The 21,338-nt window shown below is 37.2% G+C and overlaps 1 protein-coding gene across 8 annotated transcripts in view; it reads left to right on the forward strand.

The window, feature by feature from the left end:
* The window catches only part of AGFG1 (ArfGAP with FG repeats 1), a 35,256-nt gene extending 14,773 nt beyond the window's left edge, over positions 1–20,483 (forward strand). The window contains exons 3-15 of one of the 8 annotated variants that reach the window (XM_057417207.1): positions 4,115–4,230; positions 4,755–4,917; positions 5,937–6,093; positions 11,877–11,993; positions 12,637–12,708; positions 13,601–13,810; positions 14,642–14,825; positions 15,531–15,610; positions 15,900–15,992; positions 17,461–17,508; positions 18,946–19,104; positions 19,704–19,795; positions 20,234–20,483. In XM_057417207.1, the coding sequence (XP_057273190.1) occupies positions 4,115–4,230; positions 4,755–4,917; positions 5,937–6,093; positions 11,877–11,993; positions 12,637–12,708; positions 13,601–13,810; positions 14,642–14,825; positions 15,531–15,610; positions 15,900–15,992; positions 17,461–17,508; positions 18,946–19,104; positions 19,704–19,795; positions 20,234–20,293 (1,551 nt within the window). In that variant the 3' untranslated portion in view covers positions 20,294–20,483. Of the gene's footprint in view, positions 1–4,114; positions 4,231–4,754; positions 4,918–5,936; positions 6,094–11,876; positions 11,994–12,636; positions 12,709–13,600; positions 13,811–14,641; positions 14,826–15,530; positions 15,611–15,899; positions 15,993–17,460; positions 17,509–18,942; positions 19,105–19,703; positions 19,796–20,233 lie in introns of all 8 variants that reach the window. The other 7 variants (XM_057417206.1, XM_057417209.1, XM_057417208.1 and 4 more) reach the window with 7 other exon arrangements.
* The last annotated feature ends 855 nt before the right edge of the window (positions 20,484–21,338 follow it).

The raw sequence follows: 21,338 nt of genomic DNA on the forward strand, positions 1-21,338 counted from the left end.
TACTTTGTGTAGTAGAGGCAAGCAAAACTTCAGTCTTGCTTCTGTCAGCCCTTCAACACAAGTAGACTTTCAAATGCTGCATACACTTAATTATTATAACTTCAATGCTGCCTTTTTTTTTTCTTTTTCCTTGCTGCATTGGTGAACCAGTGGGACATGGACTAATTATACTTTTCAGGGACAGTGGACAGTGGTTATGGATTGTTGGATATGTTCCACTGTTTCTAGGGGTTTCCACATAACTTGAATGTTTACTCTTGGCTTCAGCTTGTCAGGCTCTTCTCCTCCAAGCAGAGCATTCTGTTTAATAAAGCTTTGATTATCAAAAGGAGGAGCATAGCAAGACTCTTGGTGAATAACAAAGCTTTTGAGCGGAGGCTTACTTTTGCTGCTGTTGCAAAAAGAATAATATTGGTATTAAACGGCTGAACTGAAATATGACATCACCAGAAACGGTGTGATGTAGAAGGATTTTGGAAAGCCATAGAATTTTTGGGCACACTAACTTAACAGTAATGTTGTATAACTTTGTGGTGAGTTGAGATGCTTCTTCACGTGTTACCTGTAAAAGCAAAGGAATGAGTAATTCTGTCAAAATGGAGTTTAAGATGCATTGTGAAACTTGGGCAGTAGCCCATATTGAAAAAGAGAAATGTTTTGCAATGTGCTCTTTGGGATATCAGTTCAAATTTCTCAAAACATATTGTTCTGAATTTTTCCTTGAAAACTGCTTCCTTGGCTGTTTGGTGGTGTTTTGTTTTTTTTTGTTTGTTTGTTTGTTTTGTGTGTGGTGTTTTTTCCTTCTCTCGAATAGTAAGTTTGTATCGAAAAAGAAGAAAACTTTGACCATGAAGACTGGTAATTTAAAGCTCAGATTTGTGCAGATTTGTATATCCTTTACTGCCTTTTTGCACCTTTTTTCCCCATGTCCTGCAAGAAATGACTGAGCTAGAGTCAGCACATGCTGCGAATAACTCTGCTAATTTGTTCAGGTGTCATGCCTAGCCAGCTGTCAGGCAAGACAGAACATAGAACTGAAGTTCAAACCAATCTAATTGTAACAAAAAAAAACCCAAACCCCAAATAACAAAAAAATAAAACAACCCAAAACCAAAACAGCAAAAACCCTGCCAACCAACCACATTGTGGAAATGTAGAAAAACCAATCTTTTTAGTATCTCAAGCACTTTCAAATTCAGATAGTGGATTTAAAAGCTGTGATTAGTGAGGAGTAATCAGGGTACCCAAGATGTAAATGCTGAATGATCATTCCCCACCATAACTCAACAGCAAGTTATATGGCATAAATATCCTTGATCTTTATAATAAGAGTAACTTTTAAATAGCTTAGAAATAAAAATGACAATGGCCTCATCAGTAAAAAATACATTTTTCACAGCAGCCTTTTCCTTGCCCACGACACAGTACTGTTAGCAACTTTTAAGACTAAACTAAAGGTAACTATTTAAAAAAAAAACTTATGGCGATGCAAGTTCTGACAATAATATTTCTTAGTTTAATTTCCAGTTTTAATTTCATCCTGTGGTAGTGCACATCACACTGCTGTTTACTTTTTTGTAGGTAGCTGAAAATTGTGTGTTATGACTCACTTGAAGCATAATCAGTGAAGTATTGTGGATCCCTGTCAAGTCAGATGATGGTAACAAAAGTAGAGCATACAGGTCACCAGCAAATAAGGAAAGACAAGGGGCCTTTTATTGTGTTCTGAATGCTTGCTTGGAATAGTTGCTGATGTTCAAAGCATTGTGTGGTTCATCACACAGAAATAGACAAAACTGCCTTTTTAGTAGTTTCTTGTGTGATTCTAAAACTTCATAAAATTCGTCTTTCTAAAAGAACTTGTCTGTATTTAAGACTTCTGAGAAACTACTTGCTTGAAGAACTCTTGAGGTAAAGAAACTTATGTGAAATTTAATTTGCATTTCTGGTGTGGTAAATATTTTAACTTGTATTTGCATAGTTACTGCTGTCAAACTCTGTTAAATTGTCAACTTCTTGATCAAGAGTGTGTTACTAAGCCTAGGTTCTTTTGCTTGTTAGTTGTGTATTGTGTTGGCCATTAGTAGTAATGTTCTTTCTGCTACAAGTAACAGAGAATCAGTAACGAGTGCCTGACAGGTTTAATTAAATAAATTATAATAGTAACTTAAGGCATATTTCAGTTGGTACTGCTTTTGTGTTTAGAAGAAATCTGTTGTTCCAGGAAACGCTTTTGGAAGCATGCTTTCTGAAGGTTGGCAAAAATTGCAGTGCAATGCAGCCTTTATTAAGCTTGCTTCATTTTAAGCCAACAGTATGTCTGGGACAGCATAGTCCTCCTTCATACCTGTTTGCATATTCACAGAACTGTTATCTGCTATAGCTGGTAATGATCTCAATTCCCACAGGGCCTTGTCTCATTTTTCCTTGAAATGGTCTCTAGTGGTCAGGAAGGCTTGAGACTGTTTGACATGGAGCTGTGTTTGTTGTGTTTTTTTTTTTGACTGTGGTTCCACTCTGAATACTTAGGCCCTCCAGGGCAAAGATGAAGCAGAAAACTGGGAGAGGGAAAAAGGTGAAAAGCGTTTCATTTCGCCTGTTACCATACTGCAAATAATGATTTTAAATTTGCTAACTCAAATCAGTCTATTGAAGTTAAACCTTTTATGGAGTACAGTTGCTGAATAAATGTTAAATAGCTGAGCTTATTTGAAGTAGGAACTACTGATCTTATTTTTAGATGAGTGTCTAATTCACAAATTTAGGGCTATCATTTGGTCATTAGTTAGGTCTGCTTCCCATTATTATCTCTATCCAGTAGACGACAATAAGGACTGTGTAGTGTTGGAAATGCAGGCGTTCAAGACATCAAGTATGAAATATCTACTTAGGCTGTCTAAATCTTTCTAATCCTGAGCAGTCTTTGAACCTGACCTATAAGTTTTATCATGTCTGACAGCTACTGCTCTAGAAGATGCTAATTTGCTGCAATTTTGGTGAAGTTAGCTGGCTTGGTAAAGAAGAAGACAACTGGGGAAGATGTAGTGGCAGTATCACAGCTTCTGCCTTGATTTGCCAACTTCCAGGGCTGTCAGCTTTTGCAGCTCTTGCTTGTTAGAGAATGCCTCATCTGAAGGTCATGAGGGACCATGCTGAAAACCTGACACTGTTGCAGCAATAGAGGGCAATGTTTGTAGGAAGCATGTGGAGAGGAATGATGAGGACTGTTTCAGAAAGGGTGTGGGAAGAAGGGGTATGCATCATAAAAGCAAAGTTTTCTTGACTCAGCTTCTCTGAAAGAAACCTGTTCTAAAATAGTAGTCTTGTTTTAGAGGGTAGCTGATATTTGCTGTATCATTTGGGTGCATACTCGGGTAATTTGCAGAGTAGTCTTAAGTGCTTAAAGAAAACATTTGAAATGCGACAATTCCCGTGTCTTAGTTTTGAGAAGTCACCTTTCCTCTTGTTTTGCTCAAGAATTGAAGCTGAGCAGACTGAGAATTTTGCAACTGGCTCAGCTTTTGCTTACTTACAACTACGTTTAGAAAATTAAAGCAGAGCAAAAGTACTTTCCCTTTCTGTCAGCCTTAGTAAATTAAATGCAGTTTCTATGGTATAGTGTACATCATGGTAAGAAAGGCTGCTTTAAAAACAATGTTCCTATACTCAAATAGGAATAAGTATAAATACTGATCCTTTGGGAGCTACTATATGGGGCTTAGGGCATATGGAATCTGTTGAAATAGTTTAAATCCTGGAGTACAGGTAAGGGAATGTATAGCATTAGGTGAAGGAGAAGAGTCTTAAATATCACAAGCAGAAATCGAGTGCTTTGCCCCTTCATGAATGCCTGATACAAATATTTTGTAAAAGCAGTATTTGGGGGTGAAATTTTATGCTAGGAGTTGCTTGCCTGGCTGTGACAGATGGTCTTTCAACTTCAAGTATTTAGACCAGTACATGGTGCACCACTTGGTTGTTAAAGCAGCTCAGTCTGGAACAAAAAATATGCAGCCGTGCACTTTTTAATGATGTATTAACAATGGTAAACCTAAATAGGCTTTAATTTATTTTTGTTTGATTAATCTGTGGTTGTGTTGTTTGTTTTTATAAGGTGTGCAAACAGATTTGGCTAGGCCTATTTGATGATAGATCATCAGCAATTCCAGACTTCAGGGATCCACAGAAAGTAAAGGAATTTCTACAGGAAAAATATGAAAAGAAAAGATGGTAAGATAGATTTACAATTATAAATGTTGCCTGTATAGCAAGAAGTGAAGGTGGACAGTTATCCTTGTATTTTTGAGTGTGCTTTCCTTCTTGTGTGCTCTTTGCATAGCTGTCTAAAGTAAAATGATTTCTGGACTTTATTCAGAGCTTCTACAGTAAGCAGAAAAAAGTACAGCAGTTTCTTGGTGTGTAGCATGTATTGACGGTACAGAAATGGCTTAAGGGGATGTGAACAACAGGGTAAAGTAAAGAATTTTGCAGGCTTTTATTAGGGGTGGAAGACACCTGGCTTGTATTAAATAAGTGCTACAAAATATTGATGACTTGGAATTCTAGTCCATTTTAAAAAGATCTGGCATAATTAAATAATGGGTATTTTGTAGGCTACTGCTAATACTTGTTTTGGAGTCAGTGGTTAATATAGCAGAGCTTAGATATACCAGTTCCCTCGCTTTAGTCTTATCAGTATTAAGCAGAACTTTTCATGTTAAACTTGTAAAAAACACTGCTCTTTTTGAACGTAGGTATGTTCCTCCAGAGCAAGCAAAGGTGGTGGCATCAGTGCATGCATCCATATCGGGGTCTTCTGCTAGTAGTACAAGCAGCACACCTGAGGTGAAGCCACTCAAATCTCTCTTGGGAGAAGCTGCACCTGCACTGCACTTAAACAAGGGCACACCTAGCCAAGTGAGTAATGACAGCTGAAAAGCACAGAACTGTTAAGCAGTCCTTTTTCTCTTTTAGTGGCAGAATTCTCGCAATTGTAACTGTTACCTAATGATATGATGACTAAAGACAGCTTTATGCGTTCTGTTGAACTGTTTGCAGATCAGGTTCTAAATTAAGCTTGTTTCTATTGGCCAAATTGATTTATTTTTTTAAGAATGGCTATTTGCAGAAAGCATAATTTTGTAGTGTGATTGACAAGTTTAATTATGGTAGACTTTTACTTAAATATCTCTGAAGTTTGAAGCTAATGTGATATATTTTCATATTTGTTTTTTTTTAATTTGAAAACAGTAGAATGCCTGATACTCTTAACCATGAGATTAGTAGTGAATATGTGGGTGAAAAGTGTGATGTTTGTCATTATTTCCTGTGCATTTTGTAACTGTGTTGAGTGGCTTTGGAGGAGTGTCTGTATGTTGTTATGTAAAGCCAAGCAACATAGTGTTTGGCTTTACATATGTTTTGGAGGGAAAACAGTTTTGCTTGAAAATCTCTTTTACCATTAGGGTAACAGACAATTCTTGAATGGACCTCTTTAGAAATCAGCAGCTTGCAGCCTTGCTATGAAGTCCTTCATTTTTCTCTCCCTTCACTGAATTCTAAAGATTTTTTTCAGAATGCAGTGAATAACTATATTCCCTTGTAAAATTAAGTTTTATTGCTTGTATTTGTGCAGTATTTGCAGTTTCAAATACATAATTTTGAAGCTGCTTGTATGCTGCTACTTTATTCTTCTAGGCCCTATTAATCCATGGGAATCTGCTGCAAAGTTCCTTTAAAAGCTACTGTAGAAGCATAAATAGATTGTCTCCCTTATATTGTGGGAGGAGGATCTGTGCGGTACACAGCATCTTAAACTTCAGGAATAAATGGCTTGTTAAAGGAATATGCTTACTCCATCCTTCTAGTATTTTGCAAAAATCAGTATGGTAAAATACCAGCTTTTTTGTATTAGCTAATCAAAAACTTGTTTGTAGTCTCCTGTTGTAGCTCGATCTCAAGGACAGCAGCAACAAGAAAAGAAACAATTTGACCTCCTCAGTGACCTTGGCTCGGATATCTTTGCTGCTGCTGCTCCCCAGTCAACTGCTACAGCAAATTTTGCTAATTTTGCACACTTCAACAGTCATACAGGTAAGAATTCTGAGCAGTGCATCCCTTTTAAATGTATAAAATGTAGTTTTAATTTTTGATTAGTTCAGTCTAAAATTCCTGAGGTGTATAATTTCTGTGCTTTGCGAATGTTGTATTGCACAAGATTTTCCTTTAGATCTTTATAGACAGGTTGAAGATTTAAAGGCTGATAATCCTGTTTTGTTAAGTGGGAGTTGCTGAAGCTGTTTTCTGTATGTACAATTGTGCTGTTTCTGCCTACTACTAGAACTTAAGATTCTTTGTGGGAGAGAGAGTGAGAGATGAGTAACAGAATGTAGGGAGAAGCTGGTATTAGATCTCCAATTTTGTTTCTGAAAATTATTAGTAAAAGTATTCATGGAAAGACTGCTGATACAGAGGCTTTAAAGGGAGTTCACATTGACAATTTCTTAAAAGCAAAACAAAGGCTTTCCTCAGTTTGAAGGATAACCTCCTCTTTTGTTTGTGTCTATTTGAAAACCAAATACTACCCATCTGGGTAGCATTCTGCAGTTTCAAGAAGAATAAACAAGTTTTGAGCACATGTATTGACTGAGAATGGGAGTAGTCCTTGTATTCTTAAAGAATGACTTCAGTAAAATATATTGAGCCCTCAGGCTTTATTTTTAGCCAAAGATCTTGAGCCATAGAAGTCTGTCCTAAAGAAAAAGTTGATTCTTCGGTCACTGAAGTATGTTGTTGCTAACTTGCATTGTAATTGTGGGAAAGTAACTTTGCCTGCATTGCCTGAATGAGCTTTTCTTCTGAGAGAAACTGATGCTGCTGAGCCAACAAGAGTGGGAGATATTTCTTGTAAATCAATCCTGAAATTATTAACAGTTGAGATGAGTTGTGATGGAGGGGTCTTAAGGCACACCTGAAGAACTGAGCAAAGTATCAAGGATTTCTCAAAGTTACCTTTTAAAAAAGTGGAATAATTGGCTGAATTCAGTATACAGGATAAGAATTGCAACTGCAGTGTATTTTGTAAAATCCTTAAAATTAGTATTTCATGTTAATCATCTTTTTGGAGGTATGTTTAACTGGGACAGCTTTCAGTGACTGGCCAGTGTTACTAAAGAGGCTGCAGATACTTAGTTTTTTCTAATGACTTTTTCTTTCCAAACTAATTGCTCAATGATTTTTATATTTATATACACTTAATTACTTTTTGTGGGTTTCAGGAGATGAAAATTCCATTAAAACAGTATTTCAATACTTTGTTCCAAATCTACCTGGGTAATTTTTAAAGAGATAAAAAGCAATATAAATGCTCCTGTATAATCTTATGACAGATGATGTTAATTTCAATTTGAAATAAGTGATGAACAATCAAAATTGAGAGGAATACTCAACTTTACTGACTAGTTTTCTGTTTCAGTAATTAACCATTTTGCTCATTCCCATGACTCTCTTCCATTAGTTTTAGAACCCAAACCAGTTTTAGGGCTGGTAAATCAATTTCTGAAAGACAGTAATCTAATTCTGAGCATGCGTTAATGGAATGTGTACTGCAGTTTATCCTAGGGTGTTTTCTGATTTGCTGGGGTAAAACATTTGTGAGGGTTATCCTGTGTGTGCTACCACACGGTAATGTCAACTGAAACTAATAATGAAATGTTACAGACTCCTCTTTGGAACAGAAGGAGGGTTGATCAGTCTGCCAGCTTTGGCAAAAATGGGTTTTAAAGGCTCATTTAAGGAGCTTATAAGCATGTAATTTTTGTTAGTAATCACATGCTACATCAGAGGATGAAAGAACTTGCACTTAGCCTGGCACGGCTTTCTTGTTTTATGGCTCCGTGTTCTTGTTTTAGGGCTTGTTGACAGGGAATGGACTTCTGTCTTTCCCTTCATGTACACTATGGAGTAACTAAAAAAATCATTGAAGAGCACCAGCAAATTTAAGGTCTTCCTGTAAAAGTTACTGTTTCTGCAATTAAGACATATGTTCCTTTTTTTTTTTTCTGCCTGTTTCCCTGCCCCACCCCAGACTTTTGTAATGTACTGAGCTGTCTCAGGACACTGTTCCATGTTGAAATGAAAACCTGCTGACCTTCTCTTTACTGTCTGTATTTAATTAATGAGGTTTCATAACTACTGCAAAATTATGAGATTTTGAAGATGATGGTAGATAATTGTTCTCTATGATAAAAATTATTATAAAAATGTGATAAAAACAAGATAAAAATTTTTGGCATGTAAACTTTCTATAAGCTAATGGAATATTTGCACGAAAGATTTAAGAGGCATAGTGACACAACATAACTCTATCATTGGTATAAAGGAAGGGGCTTTACCCAGAAGAAAGAACAGGAGTATGACATAGTTTCAGTTCTGTAATTTAATATATATGGACTTTATTTAGGTTGGTTTTGCAATGTTTCATGCCTTTCTTCCATCCTAGTGCAAACCTTGCAGAGGAAACTATGCAAAGATTGTAGAGGCAGCGTGCATTGCAATTACTGGTGCTGTCATACTTGAGCTAGCTTTAACCAGCTAGCTCTTGTACAGCCTCAGTCATCTGCAGTCACAACAGCAGTTGTAAATGTATGCCACTCTGCAATCTGCTGCAGTTCCTTAACTTGCTTGTGGTGGTTCTTGTGTTTCTGCATGGAGAACTGAATTTTGAAATTGCCAATCTACATGTTGTTCAGGTACAGGAAAGTACAGATCTTACCTGGTCTTTACCTTTATGCCACTTTTACATAGGTTTAAACTTTACAGCATAACATAAAGCAAGATTAATATCTTTACAGCTCTACTGTTTCAACTCTACTTTGTGTCAGCTGATGCAATAAAATTCTTAAAAGTAGCCTGTAATGTAATACATTCCAGTTCTTAAACTAGACCCAAAAGATACTTAAGATTCTTGACGTAGTATTCTGTTCATGTGAGTGGTTAAAAAGAAAAAAAAATTGTAAATTCTAGGGGCAACATATATTTGCTTAATCTTTATTTGGTTAATCAGTCTCAGTAGCCCTTATCCAATTGATGTATCAGGATGAAAACATCACCTTGATTTTAAAACAAGGCGCAGTAATCTATTCCTTTAAAAAAGCTACTGGTTGAAAGTTAAAAAAAGTAACTGTGGAATTTGGAGTCTAAGTGTTTGAAATACAGGCAGTATAATTGAAACTTTTTTTCCTCTGTGTCAAGTTTTTCTCTGAGCACACTTTAAAGGTGAATATTTTTGGACAGAACTTGCAGAAGACCCCTTTCCCTTCCCTTCCCTTCCCTTCCCTTCCCTTCCCTTCCCTTCCCTTCCCTTCCCTTCCCTTCCCTTCCCTTCCCTTCCCTTCCCTTCCCCCTTCCCTTCCCCTTCCCTTCCCTTCCCTTCCCTTCCCGTCCCTTCGCTTCCCCTTCCCCGTCCCCTTCCCCTGCCCTTCACTTCCCCGTCCCCTTCCCCTTCCCTTCCCTTCCCTTCCCTTCCCTTCCCTTCCCTTCCCTTCCCTTCCCTTCCCTTCCCTTCCCTTCCCCTTCCCTTCCCCCTTCCCTTCCCCCTTCCCTTCCCTTCCCTTCCCTTCCCTTCCCTTCCCCCTTCCCCCTTCCCTTCCCTTCCCTTCCCTTCCCTTCCCTTCCCTTCCCTTCCCCCTTCCCTTCCCTTTATTGTCAATTAATAATAGAGTAGGATAGTGAAAAATACAACTGAAAAAGGTGGTTTATGCTGCCTTTTCAGGCTCAATTTCACTTCTGACTCTGCTGCCTTCTCCTGCTGAGGGAGGTGAGGAATGAGGGTTGCAGTCAGTCTATAACATCTCATCTGTACCATTTTTATCTCCTCATGCTGTTTCCCTGCTCAATTGTGGGGTCCCTTCCCCCCCAGTGGGAAACAGTCACACACTTCTTCAATGTGGACCCTTCCTGTGGGCTACTGTTCTACAGAACTGCTCCAGCATGGTTCGTTTCCATTGGGTACAGTCCTTCAGGCATGGACTGCTCCAGGGTGGGCTCCCCACAGGATCACAGCTCCTGCCAGAAATCCTGCTGCTGTGTGGGATCCACTGCATTAGCCACAGCTTCTGCCAAGAGCCTGCTCCAGCATAAGCTTTCCACAGGCTCCAACTTCTTACAGGCCATCTCTGCCTTCTCTAGTGTGGGGTCCTCCCTGTGCTGCAGGTGGATATCTACTCCATATCCATGAACCCCCATGGACTGCAGCGGACAGCCTGCCTCACCATGGGCTCCAGGGGAATCTCTGCTCTGGGACCTGGAGTACCTCCTCCCCTCCTTCACTGACCTTTGTGTCTGCAGTTTTGTTTCTCTCACATTTTTCTCACTCCTCTCTCACTGCTGCCGCACAGTGGTTTTCATACTTTCCTAAATATGCTGTCACAGAGGTGCCATCAGTATTGCTGATGGGCTCAGCCTTGGGCAGCAACAGGCTTGTTTTGGAGCCAGCTGAAACTGTCAGAAGTGGGGGAAGCTTCTGATCAGTTCTCACAGGGGCCATCCCTGCAACTCCCTGCTACCAAAACTATGCCATGTAAACCCAATGTGCGTGCACACTTCTAGTAAAAAGTGGTATCAAGTAGAGTCGGCCATCACCCTTGCTCCCTGTATCCACTGTGAAGGGAAATAGTTGCATTTTCATTTATATTTGCAGCATTGAGAAATAACAGTAATCTGTATAAAAATGTCCTTTTAGCTTATAAATCTGTAGTACAGATTTTTTTTTAATAGAAATTAAGTGAAATAATCTTTTTATTAGCATTATCTGGCTTTTTACTAATAGTACTCAAATGATCAGCATAATTTCTTGGTTCTGTATATGCTTAATGTGCAAGATCTGTCCAGAATAAACAAATCTTGACCCCAAGATAGGACATTTTACTATCTGTTACTCTAGAAGGTGTTTTGTAGGCTTCCTTTATGTAGTAATTGAAGTTACCTATATATAGGGGTTTGGTTTGCCTTTGATTAAAACCAGTTTTTTTTTCCTTACTCCTTGCTAATAAGAGAATTTCAGACTTTCTGTGGGGCTTATCAGTTAGGCATGCAATTACTATTGAATCTATTGATGTTGAATGTCCAGCTGTTTGAAATTAGGTGGCTGTTAACTTTTATTTTCTTCTATAGTAAGGCATGAAAGGTAGGCAAAACTTGAAATTCTGTATCCACCAAACCTGAAATTTTGTGGATACACTCTCATGAATGCTGTCTTCTTAACAGTGGTATTGATTTTTCCACATTTCTGTACTGTTTTCTAAAAACTGAATTTTTCAGTGAAATGAATTTTATAAACATAGCCAAGACTATTCAAGTGGTGCCAAACTAAATTCACCCAAGGAAGAAGCACTTTGTGTAAGAGGAATTCAAATTGTCAGTATATCGTAAGAATTTGTTCTAATTTTAATACACAAATAAATGTTCAGTGAGTCCACAAATTCTAGTTTTATAAACTAGAACGATACCTTTTGGGGGTTTTACAGGTGTACATCTGGTATTTTGTACTTCTAGGCTATTTTTCCCTGACCAGCCACCACTGCAAACACTAGGGTTAAGCTGAAATGGACTCTTGGATCATGCAGTTGTGAATAGTAGCATGTGTGAGAAGTAGCATTAACTGGTACAGCTGTGTGAAGGTGATTTGTGAAAACTTGTTCGAAGACCACATTCAGTTGTTGAATACCATGTATAATTTTTTTTCATGTAAAAAAAAAAAATTGCAAGGTAGGACGTAACCCTTGGAGGCTGTCATGACCATGAATTCAGTTGATACATCTGTTCTTGTGTTTATTTCCCATATCCATTAACATGTTTTGTTCCTTTGCAATTTACAGCGCAGAACTCTGCAAATGCAGGTTTTGCAAACTTTGATGCATTTGGACAGTCTAATGGCTCGAGTAATTTTGGAGGTTTCCCCACAGCAAGGCAGTCTTTTCAGCCCCAAAATACAGGTAGAACTCCTAGCACTTTTGATTAATACTTAATTGAAATAATCCTTACCTTTATGTTGGAAGGTACTTAAGTTTTCTTGCATCTGCCTGCTTTAATATAATCAAGCAGTCTGAAGCTCTGGGGAAACTCAAAATGAATTCCTTCTATTTGGTGTTGATTTTTATTTCCCCCACCCACCCACCTACCCAATGCTGCTCAGAAGTCTGATTTATGGCACTATGTGTTTGTTAGCTCTACATCTGAAATAACTACGGAAAGACTAAACCACACTGCTTCTGATAAATATTAAATTGACCATCTTGTAAGAGAAGTGTTTCAGTGGACCCAAAAGCACATCACAGTACCGAAAAAAGTGTGTACCTATGTGTATGTATAACATATGCGCACACTTCAGTATGTCTGGCTTCATGTGTAGAGCCTAATGCTAAGATTCATTTTGCTTTCCTTTAATTTGATCATGCTTTAGAACTTCTGCTTGAGCTTACGTTTGCTGTTTGTCTAGATCTTTGGCTGACTGACTTTCTTTTCCTTTTTTTTTTCTGTTCCTTCTTTTGAGTGTGGTGTTGTTTTAAACTTTTTTTAAAATTTTCTTTCTCCCTCCTTATGTTAACTTTAACCCACACACAATTTCTGGCTCTCCAGCGTTCAGAACGCTTTCATCTAGCTGCAGTTTTGGTGAATTTACTTCAGCTTTTCCTCTCCAGGCTGTACACAGTAAGTTCCACGCAGTGGAAAACTCAGCTTGCTTCATTTTGTGCCATTGTAGTATAGCATTTTCATTCTTACTGTTGCATATGTTTTAACTTGTTGATTATGCTATTAAAGTTGTGTGTTCTGCAGTATGAGTGGAATCCTCAGCCAACTGTTATAAAATGTGATACACATAATGGAACACCTTACTGAAACTTATGTGACCTGTCCAGATCAAATTGTCTGAAGAGATGGAAGTTCATAGTTTAAAGTTTGAACTGAAGTTCAGCTGTGTGGACCTAAATCAGATTTTTAAAATTAATTTATGCATCTGATGTTAGTGGGGACTTGGTATAAAAAGATCTGTGTTGTGTCTTCCCCCTCATCTCTTCCCAAACTCTCTAATCCTTGGCATGAAATCATACTACTTCTGGACTTCTAGGCACTGTTTTTTTTGCTTAGAATGATGACTGACATCTGAAATGGTTAAACATTGTACTAGGAAGTAAATGCAAATAGTAGGTATTCATTAAATGTATGTCAGGAAAATGAAGCTTCTGCATTTTGAATATTAAGCATTCAAGCAAATGCACTTTTTTTTCCTTTAACGAAATACTATTGTTGAAATTACTTTTAACAGCTAACAGCATATAGTTTTTCCAGATCAAATTATGACTGATTTAAGCTGTCTGGGCCTTTTTTGTCCCTGATCTGCAGACTGAAAAACAGAAAAAAAATTTCTGATGATCCGATGTAACTTTGAAGGAAATGGGCAGGGGTTATACAGGTGGGGTGGGGTGGGGAAATGCTGCCTCATGCAACCAGAAAGAGGTGGGATTATTGTGCCTTCAGTTACAGTTAGAAAAACTTTCTCTAGCTTTGGAGTGTTGATCATGTTTAATTTCATTTGTTGCAGGTGGAAGTGCTGGATCAGTGAATGCTAACTTTGCTCACTTTGATAACTTCCCCAAATCCCCCAGTGCTGATTTTGGAGCCTTCAATGATTCTCAGAGCAACACAACAGCAACTGCAGCCAGTAAAGCTGCAGTGAATAAACTCAGTCTACAGTCAGCTGACAAATATGCAGCTCTTGCTAATTTAGATAATATCTTCAGCGCAGGGCAAGGTATTGAATTCTGTTATTTGATGTGCTTATTCTACATCTGTATGTGTACCACAGGGACAGCTGTGTTTGTTCAAGTAGTAACTGTATTTCAAAATGTCTTGTCTTTAAATTATCGGTAGAATTTCATATCAGTGAACCCTTTATGCATAAGATGGAAGTTTTAAGACTAAAGTTTCCTCCAAAAGTCTGCATCAGACGTCTGCTCTTTGGGAAACCCAGGTGGAAATATCTAAATAATTATTACTGCAATGATGAAAATATATAAATGTATAAATATATTTTTTATATTCGTGCTATATTTCATATAGCAAAGGCTCTTGAATGGAGAGCTACAGTTGTAGAGAACTGCCCAAGTAGCTTTCTTACCTCTCTGCCATAAAGACTTTGCTTAAAGTTTTTTATCAAATAGCAGTGATGCTTGGATTTAGTTGATTTTAAGGAGGAAAAAAATCCTAGTTATTCTGTAACCTTTTTCTTCTCAAATGGTGTGTAAACAAATGTGTTGGTTTGCAGTGTAGAGCTTTTTTCTGAAATGGATTATTTGAGGGTATGTGTTTTATGAAATTTTCCAGTTGAAGATGATGGTAGCATTGAGTTAATATTTTTCAGGGAAACCAGAAGCTCTTTGAAGCTACAGAATATCTATAAAAGCATGACATTTTGCAAATAGCTAATGGCTGGTTATATACAGTTTTTTCTCCTGTATGGAGCATATTTAATTTTTGAGTCTGAAACGTAAACTCTCCATAAACTTTCATTCTGTTCTCAACATTGGGAGCACAAAATATGAAACTTTATTCATTACTTCTAATCCGGTTTCTTTCTTTCTAGGTGGTAGTGAGCAAGGAAGTGGCTTCAGTACAGTAGTGTCAGCATCAGCAGGTCCTGCGTTGTCAGCCCCAAATCAGTCAAGTGCATCTTCAGACAAGTATGCTGCTTTAGCAGAATTAGACAGCGTGTTCAGCTCTACAGCAACCTCTAGTAACGCGTATACTTCCACCAGTAAAGTTAGCAGGTACTTTGTTAGAAGTAGCTGACTTTCTTTGTGAATTCCAGCAGTATGCACAAAAATAACTCAAAGTTGTCTCTTGAATCTATTATTTCTTACCTAAATAGGGAAATACTGAATGAGTTTAGAGGTACTTCTGAAACTGTCCTGTGTTTTAAATAACAGCAGTACTGTTTGATGAGATATTATCAAAATAAGAATACTTTCTGTCAGCTTAATGTTCTCTGCGCTTTTCTAGTCATTGCATGGTAAACCTGTTGGATGGTAACGCTTTCCTGTACAGATTGCATGCATACTGAAAATCATAGCATCATCCCTGGCAAAAGAATTATTCAGCTATTTATAATGTAAATGGTGCCACCACTTTTTTTAATATCATAAAAGTAATAAATACCAAGTGCCTGTTAAAGCTCCATTTGGTATTGCAGGTGCCCCATAGCCTCTGCTTTGCAACTTTTCTGTTACTGGCCTCTGTTTAATACTTTGTCCTGCTGTTGGTGAAGATGACTTTTCATTGCTTAGCACTAGTTACAGTCTCTGACCCTGGTAGCAGGGGCTCAGCTCTGTGCATCAGTGAATTATGTAGCAGTTTGCAAACTGCACTTAAGCATTCCTTTTTTTTTTTTTTTTAATATGCCAACAGTAATTGTAAATAGTATTTAAGTGTTAAACAAGCAATTCTGACATCAGTGACGTATGAATTATTTTCAGCAATGCTTTTGGAACAGTACCCGTGGCTGCTACTGCACAGACACAGCCTGCATCTTCGAGTGTGCCTGCTCCATTTGGAGGTATAGAAGTGTTACTAAAATCTTTTATGGACTGTTAGCAAACAAAGCATCTTATTAATTTTTTGTTGATAGTGTTATACTTCGACACAAGTGATATTGCAGTTACTAAAAGATGCAAAAAAAGTACAGTTGTTATGATGCTTTTTATATTAAGCATTTTATTATCATTTCCTATTTTTCATATAATTTTAGATATGTATCTTTATAAAAGCTGTATAAACTTAATATATTGAGTCAGATTGGCTATTTTTAAAAGATGTTATTAAATAAGTTGTCTTTAATCTTTCAGCAACACCTTCCACAAATCCATTTGTAGCTGCCCCTGTTGCCCCAGTGGTACCTTCAACAAATCCATTCCAGACCAATAGCCGAGGAGCAACAGGTTAGGAAAAAAGACACTTAACTGTTTGAGAAACTTTCTTTCAAGACTTGCATTGATTTTTTTTTTTTTTTTTTTTCTCTTTTTTCATAGCTGGGTAACTTGTTTCTGAACGTTTTTCTGTATTATCTATCTCTAGTCTATTTGCTGTGGGGTGTGTGTGTGTTCAATGTAGAGTACAATATTTATGAACAGGCTGCAGAAATCAACTTTTTCTTGATAAAAACAATTTTTTTTTAATTGAGCAGAGGATGTTATTTTTCTGTTTCAAAAGGTGGCCATGTTTTTTAAGATCTACCTAGCCTGTTTGCATCTGTGTATTACTACTTGGGTGCCTTCTTAGACTATACCCTTGGTTTTGAGGCATGCTTCATAGCAGGTTGCCCTTACATCGTGAATCTTGAAAGCCTTGCTGCTAAGCTGTACACTTGCGTTTTTTCTTTAGTTCAAAGTCCTTAAAGCTCTCAAAATCAGAGAGCTTGAGCTAAAACCAGGAGAATCATGACTTTTGGGGTGTTAGCTCTTCACCAGTCTGCTTATTCAGTACATTAGTATCCTTTATTTTTCTGTCTTGTAACAGTAAAACATATGTTTAAATATAATCTTTACACTCATGAATTACATTAATTTTCTGGGGAGGATTCTGTAGAATCCTAATTTCATAAACGAAACCTGAAATGCTTTATAAAAAAAAACAAACTTGTGCTTTTCTTTAAAAAGCTGAACTTGGATTTAGATGACTGCTAGGTTATCCTAATTTTCCTTTTCAAAGGCACTGCTAAGTTTTGGCATTTTATCTATTAACTGGACTTTCACAGTTTTAAATCTGCTGATGTATGAGTTTTAACACTGAGTTATGCTTTGCTCAGAGCTTTACACAGGTTGAACTAAACTGATCAGGCTGAGTTAAAACTGAATTGCGCAAATTCCTGTTCTCTGCTGAAATAGAATTCTGTTTCAGTGCCTTTTGCGTTATTATGCAGTTAAACTTGTTGAGCTGTTTAATGTCCAGAATATCTTTCTGATTTGGATCATGGTTAAGAATTTGTAGCCTCTTTAGATGAATTTGTTTGAATATGGTAACTCTGACCTTCCACCTTCTAAACTGCTATCCCTGGCTTGCAGAGGTTCTAACCCTGTGGCAGCTATACCAATGTTAGGTACTGGGTGACAGAGATAGTGGCTATATGTAAAGATAATTTTCTATCCTTTCAGTGTTAGGTGCAAACTTGTAGCTTGTATTTTTATGCTAAGCTTTCTTTCTGCATGAACTTTGCTATTTATTACATGGGAGATCTGCTTTGTAGCATTTGTTTCTAATGGTTTTCCAGCTTAATCTATTGCTAGTCGTGCTATAGATGAATTTTTTGGTACATATATGTGTGTATATTTCTATATATAACTAAGAAATGACTGTTCAAGAGTGTGTAAATGATTTGACATTGTCTGGTCTCTTTGTGGCTTCCATAAGGCCTCTCGGGAGCAATGCACTCTCACATATTTCCTCAGGCTCATTTTGGTAGGTGGCCACATTTGGTATTGAGTTTCTTGTGGCTAATTGTTCTTGCTTGTAAAAGCTTATTGGTAGCTATCTGGTTCTCTGCACGTGGAATTTTGGAAGACCTTCCGTTTTGTTAAAAATGGAATGGGTGTGATCATTTGGCAACTGGGTAAGGGGAGAGAAGAGCATACATGAACATCCTATTAAGCAACTAAAACAAAACCATTATTGATATCCTCCATGGTCACAATATAATGCTAACAAGTTGAGTGATTCAGGTTTCTACCAACAGCAGCTTGATGCCTTTTGGGATATCCCAAGTCACTGCTCATTTTGTTGTGCTTTCATTTGCCTTTTTTAGTAAGTTTTCCTGCTGAATAGCTTCTCTGCTGACTGTAACTTGAACAATGTTAGTACATTAGTTTTGCATGTACTTTGTCAACAGCTTATGTATAATGTCTTGACCTTGAATACTTTTAGGGTAAATTTTTCAACAGATAGTTAAACTGTATTAGTTTAATACATGTTTGGGTTTTTTTGGTTGTCTTTTTTTTTTATTAAACAGTTGAGCTTGCATAAAATCTAACTTGCGCCATCAAAAAAACCCAAGTCCTATCCAGTGTTTAACTAGAATAAAATGCTTGATGTCTGTATTTGCACCAAAAAAAACTCCCGTCTTTACACTTCTCCTTTCAAGAATAACTCCCAAAAGACTGAATAATGGTTTTGTTACTACATTTTCGCACTTGATGTACTCCTCTTTATTTGCTCAAGGCATGTGCAATTGCATATGAGCTGAATGTTCTTTACTTGAAATGTTTAGCAGAGAATCAGATGAGAAGTTTGGGGTGGTGGGTTTTTTTTCTTGTTTGAAGTCTTACCTCCACAGTAAGAGCATTTGCAAATAGAACTTTTGTGTTCAAATAATCTGCATGGTGAGAATTTCCTATGAAATGAGGATGGGATGAGGAGAGAGGGGATGCATGTATCCCTTAGGACTTTTTTGTTATTTTTCATTTGTAACTTCCTGTAATGCAACTTGAGTAGGAAGATCCTTTCATGCTTTTCTCAGAAGCAGAAAACCAGAGAGGCTTATGCTGCCTGAAAGTGCTTGCTTCTGATACATGCATTTACCAGAAAAGCTGTGGGGGAAGTGTATGATAATGCAGACAGCATCAAAAGTAATTCCTTGTCAGAAGGTATATATCTGGGTGTGCTGAATCTAGCAAATCTTAAATGATTCCATTTTTAAAGTGCAGGAGTAAATTATGCACTTAGTTGGTGATGATCCAAGCTAACAAATCAGTTCAGTGGCTGTAGAAGTTGAACCTAACTTACTGTATGGTCACTGAGGCATTAGGAAGCTTTTCCTAACGTGACGTTATAGTAATTTGTCTCATGGAAAAAAAGTGATTTCTTACAAATAATTGACTGTTATTTTTTGCCTACCAGCAGCAACATTTGGTACTGCATCCGTGAGCATGCCTGCAGGATTTGGAACTCCTGCCTCCTACAGTCTTCTTCCTACTAGTCTTAGTGGCAACTTCCAGCAGCCCACGTTCCCAACCCAGGCAGCTTTCTCTCAACAGACTGCTTTTGCTCAGCAGCCAAATGGTAGGTCGATACATTTTAGATAATGTTGTTTAAATTGGAAGCACAGAGAAAATTATTTTTCTGTAAGTTAGCAAAAATGGCTGCATATTTATTTCTTTGTGAACTTGATAACTTTGAGGGGTTCCCACACTGTGTTTTGGCTCCATGTTGTGCTTTCTGACTTGTCTGTGTGCAATGATGTAACTGAAATTTTACCCTAATCTGATACTAAAATAAAAAGTATTCCTTGGCTTAGAAGGAATTTTAAGCAGGCTGGATTGGATTGCTCTGCCTTCATTTTTGGAGTTTCTGCAACTGATTGTAACATTTTCTCTAACTTCACAGAACACAGGCAAGAGAAGATTAGGAAGTACTTGTTTATTTAAATGATAAAATTACATTGAAAAAAGTGCATGTGTAGAAATCGAAATTGATTAGTTCCAAACAAACAAAAAGTTTGAAAAGAAACAAAGCCCAGCTATATTTTTTACACTTCAGATTCCTGATAGTGTTTCAGTAGGATCAATCGTGCCAAGCTTCCACTTATTTTTGTGTAGGAGCTGCCTCAAAGAACTCTTTGTACTCTACTAGTATTAATATTTTTCACTTGTCTTTCCAAGGAGCAAGTTTTGCTGCATTTGGACAGGCAAAGCCTCTAGTAACTTCTTTTGGACAAGTTGCAGCTGTTGGAGTACCTAGTAACCCTTTTATGGTGAGTTGTTGCATGATATTAAGTTCTGTCTGAAGAGACATAATGTGTAACAGTTCAATTAGAGACACACAAAGATTTTGGGTTTGTGGCTTGGTTTTTTTCTGGGTTTTGTTTGGTTGGTTTTGGATTATTTTTTTCTTTTGTTTGTTTTTGTTTTTCTTCAAGTAAGGGAAGGTAGCGCATGAATCTCCTACATGCAATTCAGTATGACAATGACATGGCATTTGTAAGGCTAGTCAGATCAAAACAGAAGTACTTGTATACCTTCCTCTTACAGGAGTATAATTTGAGAATTACCGGGGGAAAAAGACTGCAACATAAGAAAAATTTATCCTAATAGGGTGTGTTTTTTTTACTGTATCTTGCATTAATGGTTTACAATCCAAAACCAAAAAACTTAAATATTCATCTTAATTTTCTTCTTTTATTCCCCCCTAGGCTGGTGCACCAACAGGACAATTCCCAACAGGAAGCCCATCAACCAATCCTTTCTTATAGCCTTATAGACACTTTACCCAAAAGAACTCTTACATGGTCACATAACATCTCTGCGCCTCTTGCACTGTTGTCTTGTTTCACTGATATTAGCTTTAAACACAAAAGAAGTCTTTAAGAAGTAAAAATAAAAGCCTGCATTGTGTACCTTTAAGAAAATGAAAAATATTAATAAAAAAACCCAAAACAAACACCACCACAAAAGCCACAAAAAAAACCAAGAAAATCAACACACACCCCCCCCCCCCAGGTAATAATGTGCAAAATGGAGGGCTATGGTAACATCCTTGATCCTATGAGCTGGCAGGTAAAAAGTAGCGGTATCATGTATATTAAAATTGGCTAATAAGTTATTGCAGATACCACATTCATTATGCTGCAGTACTGTACATATTTTTCTTAGAAAATAGCTATTTGTGCATATCAGTATTTGTAACTTTAACACATTGTTATGTGAAAAATGTTACTGGGGAATAGATCAGCCACTTAAGGTGCTGTTGTATCTCTTGGAATGAATGAGCTACATCATTTTAACCATTGGTATTGGAAGTCATGAAGTTAAATTGAAGGTTTGTTCATTTCTCAATGTTTTCCTTTCCTAAGAGCTCTTCTATTTATACATGCCTAAATCTCTAATGTTAGAGGGATACCTGTCTGCATAATAAAGCTGATCATGTTTTGCTACAGTTTGCAGGTGAAAAAAATAAATATTAGAAAAAAAAACCCATGTAGCATTATTTCTGTGCAGTAACATTTTATTGGGTTAAAATGTATTTACTGTGAGACTTTTACACAGAGGAATTATCAAAAGCAAAATGCTTAAAGGTGAGTTAAGCTTAAAATTTTCACATGCCTCACTCTGGATATGTTTCTTTGTGTCCTTGTGATTAAGCTTGCTGTTCTAGCCCAAGTGAAGTGACATATCAAACAGGAAACTCTTAAGTGAACTTGGATTATTTTGACAGAGTAGCTCTGTAATGAAGGACACTGAAAGCAGTAAGGAGGGTAGTTACTGGGGAAGTGGTTAGCTGGAAAAGGCACATACTTA

This window comes from Pezoporus wallicus, unplaced genomic scaffold (assembly GCF_028554395.1).
Source record: "Pezoporus wallicus isolate ANWC-B61680 ecotype Strahan unplaced genomic scaffold, APGP_CSIRO_Pwel_v1 contig_360, whole genome shotgun sequence".
NCBI classification, from domain to species: domain Eukaryota; kingdom Metazoa; phylum Chordata; class Aves; order Psittaciformes; family Psittacidae; genus Pezoporus; species Pezoporus wallicus.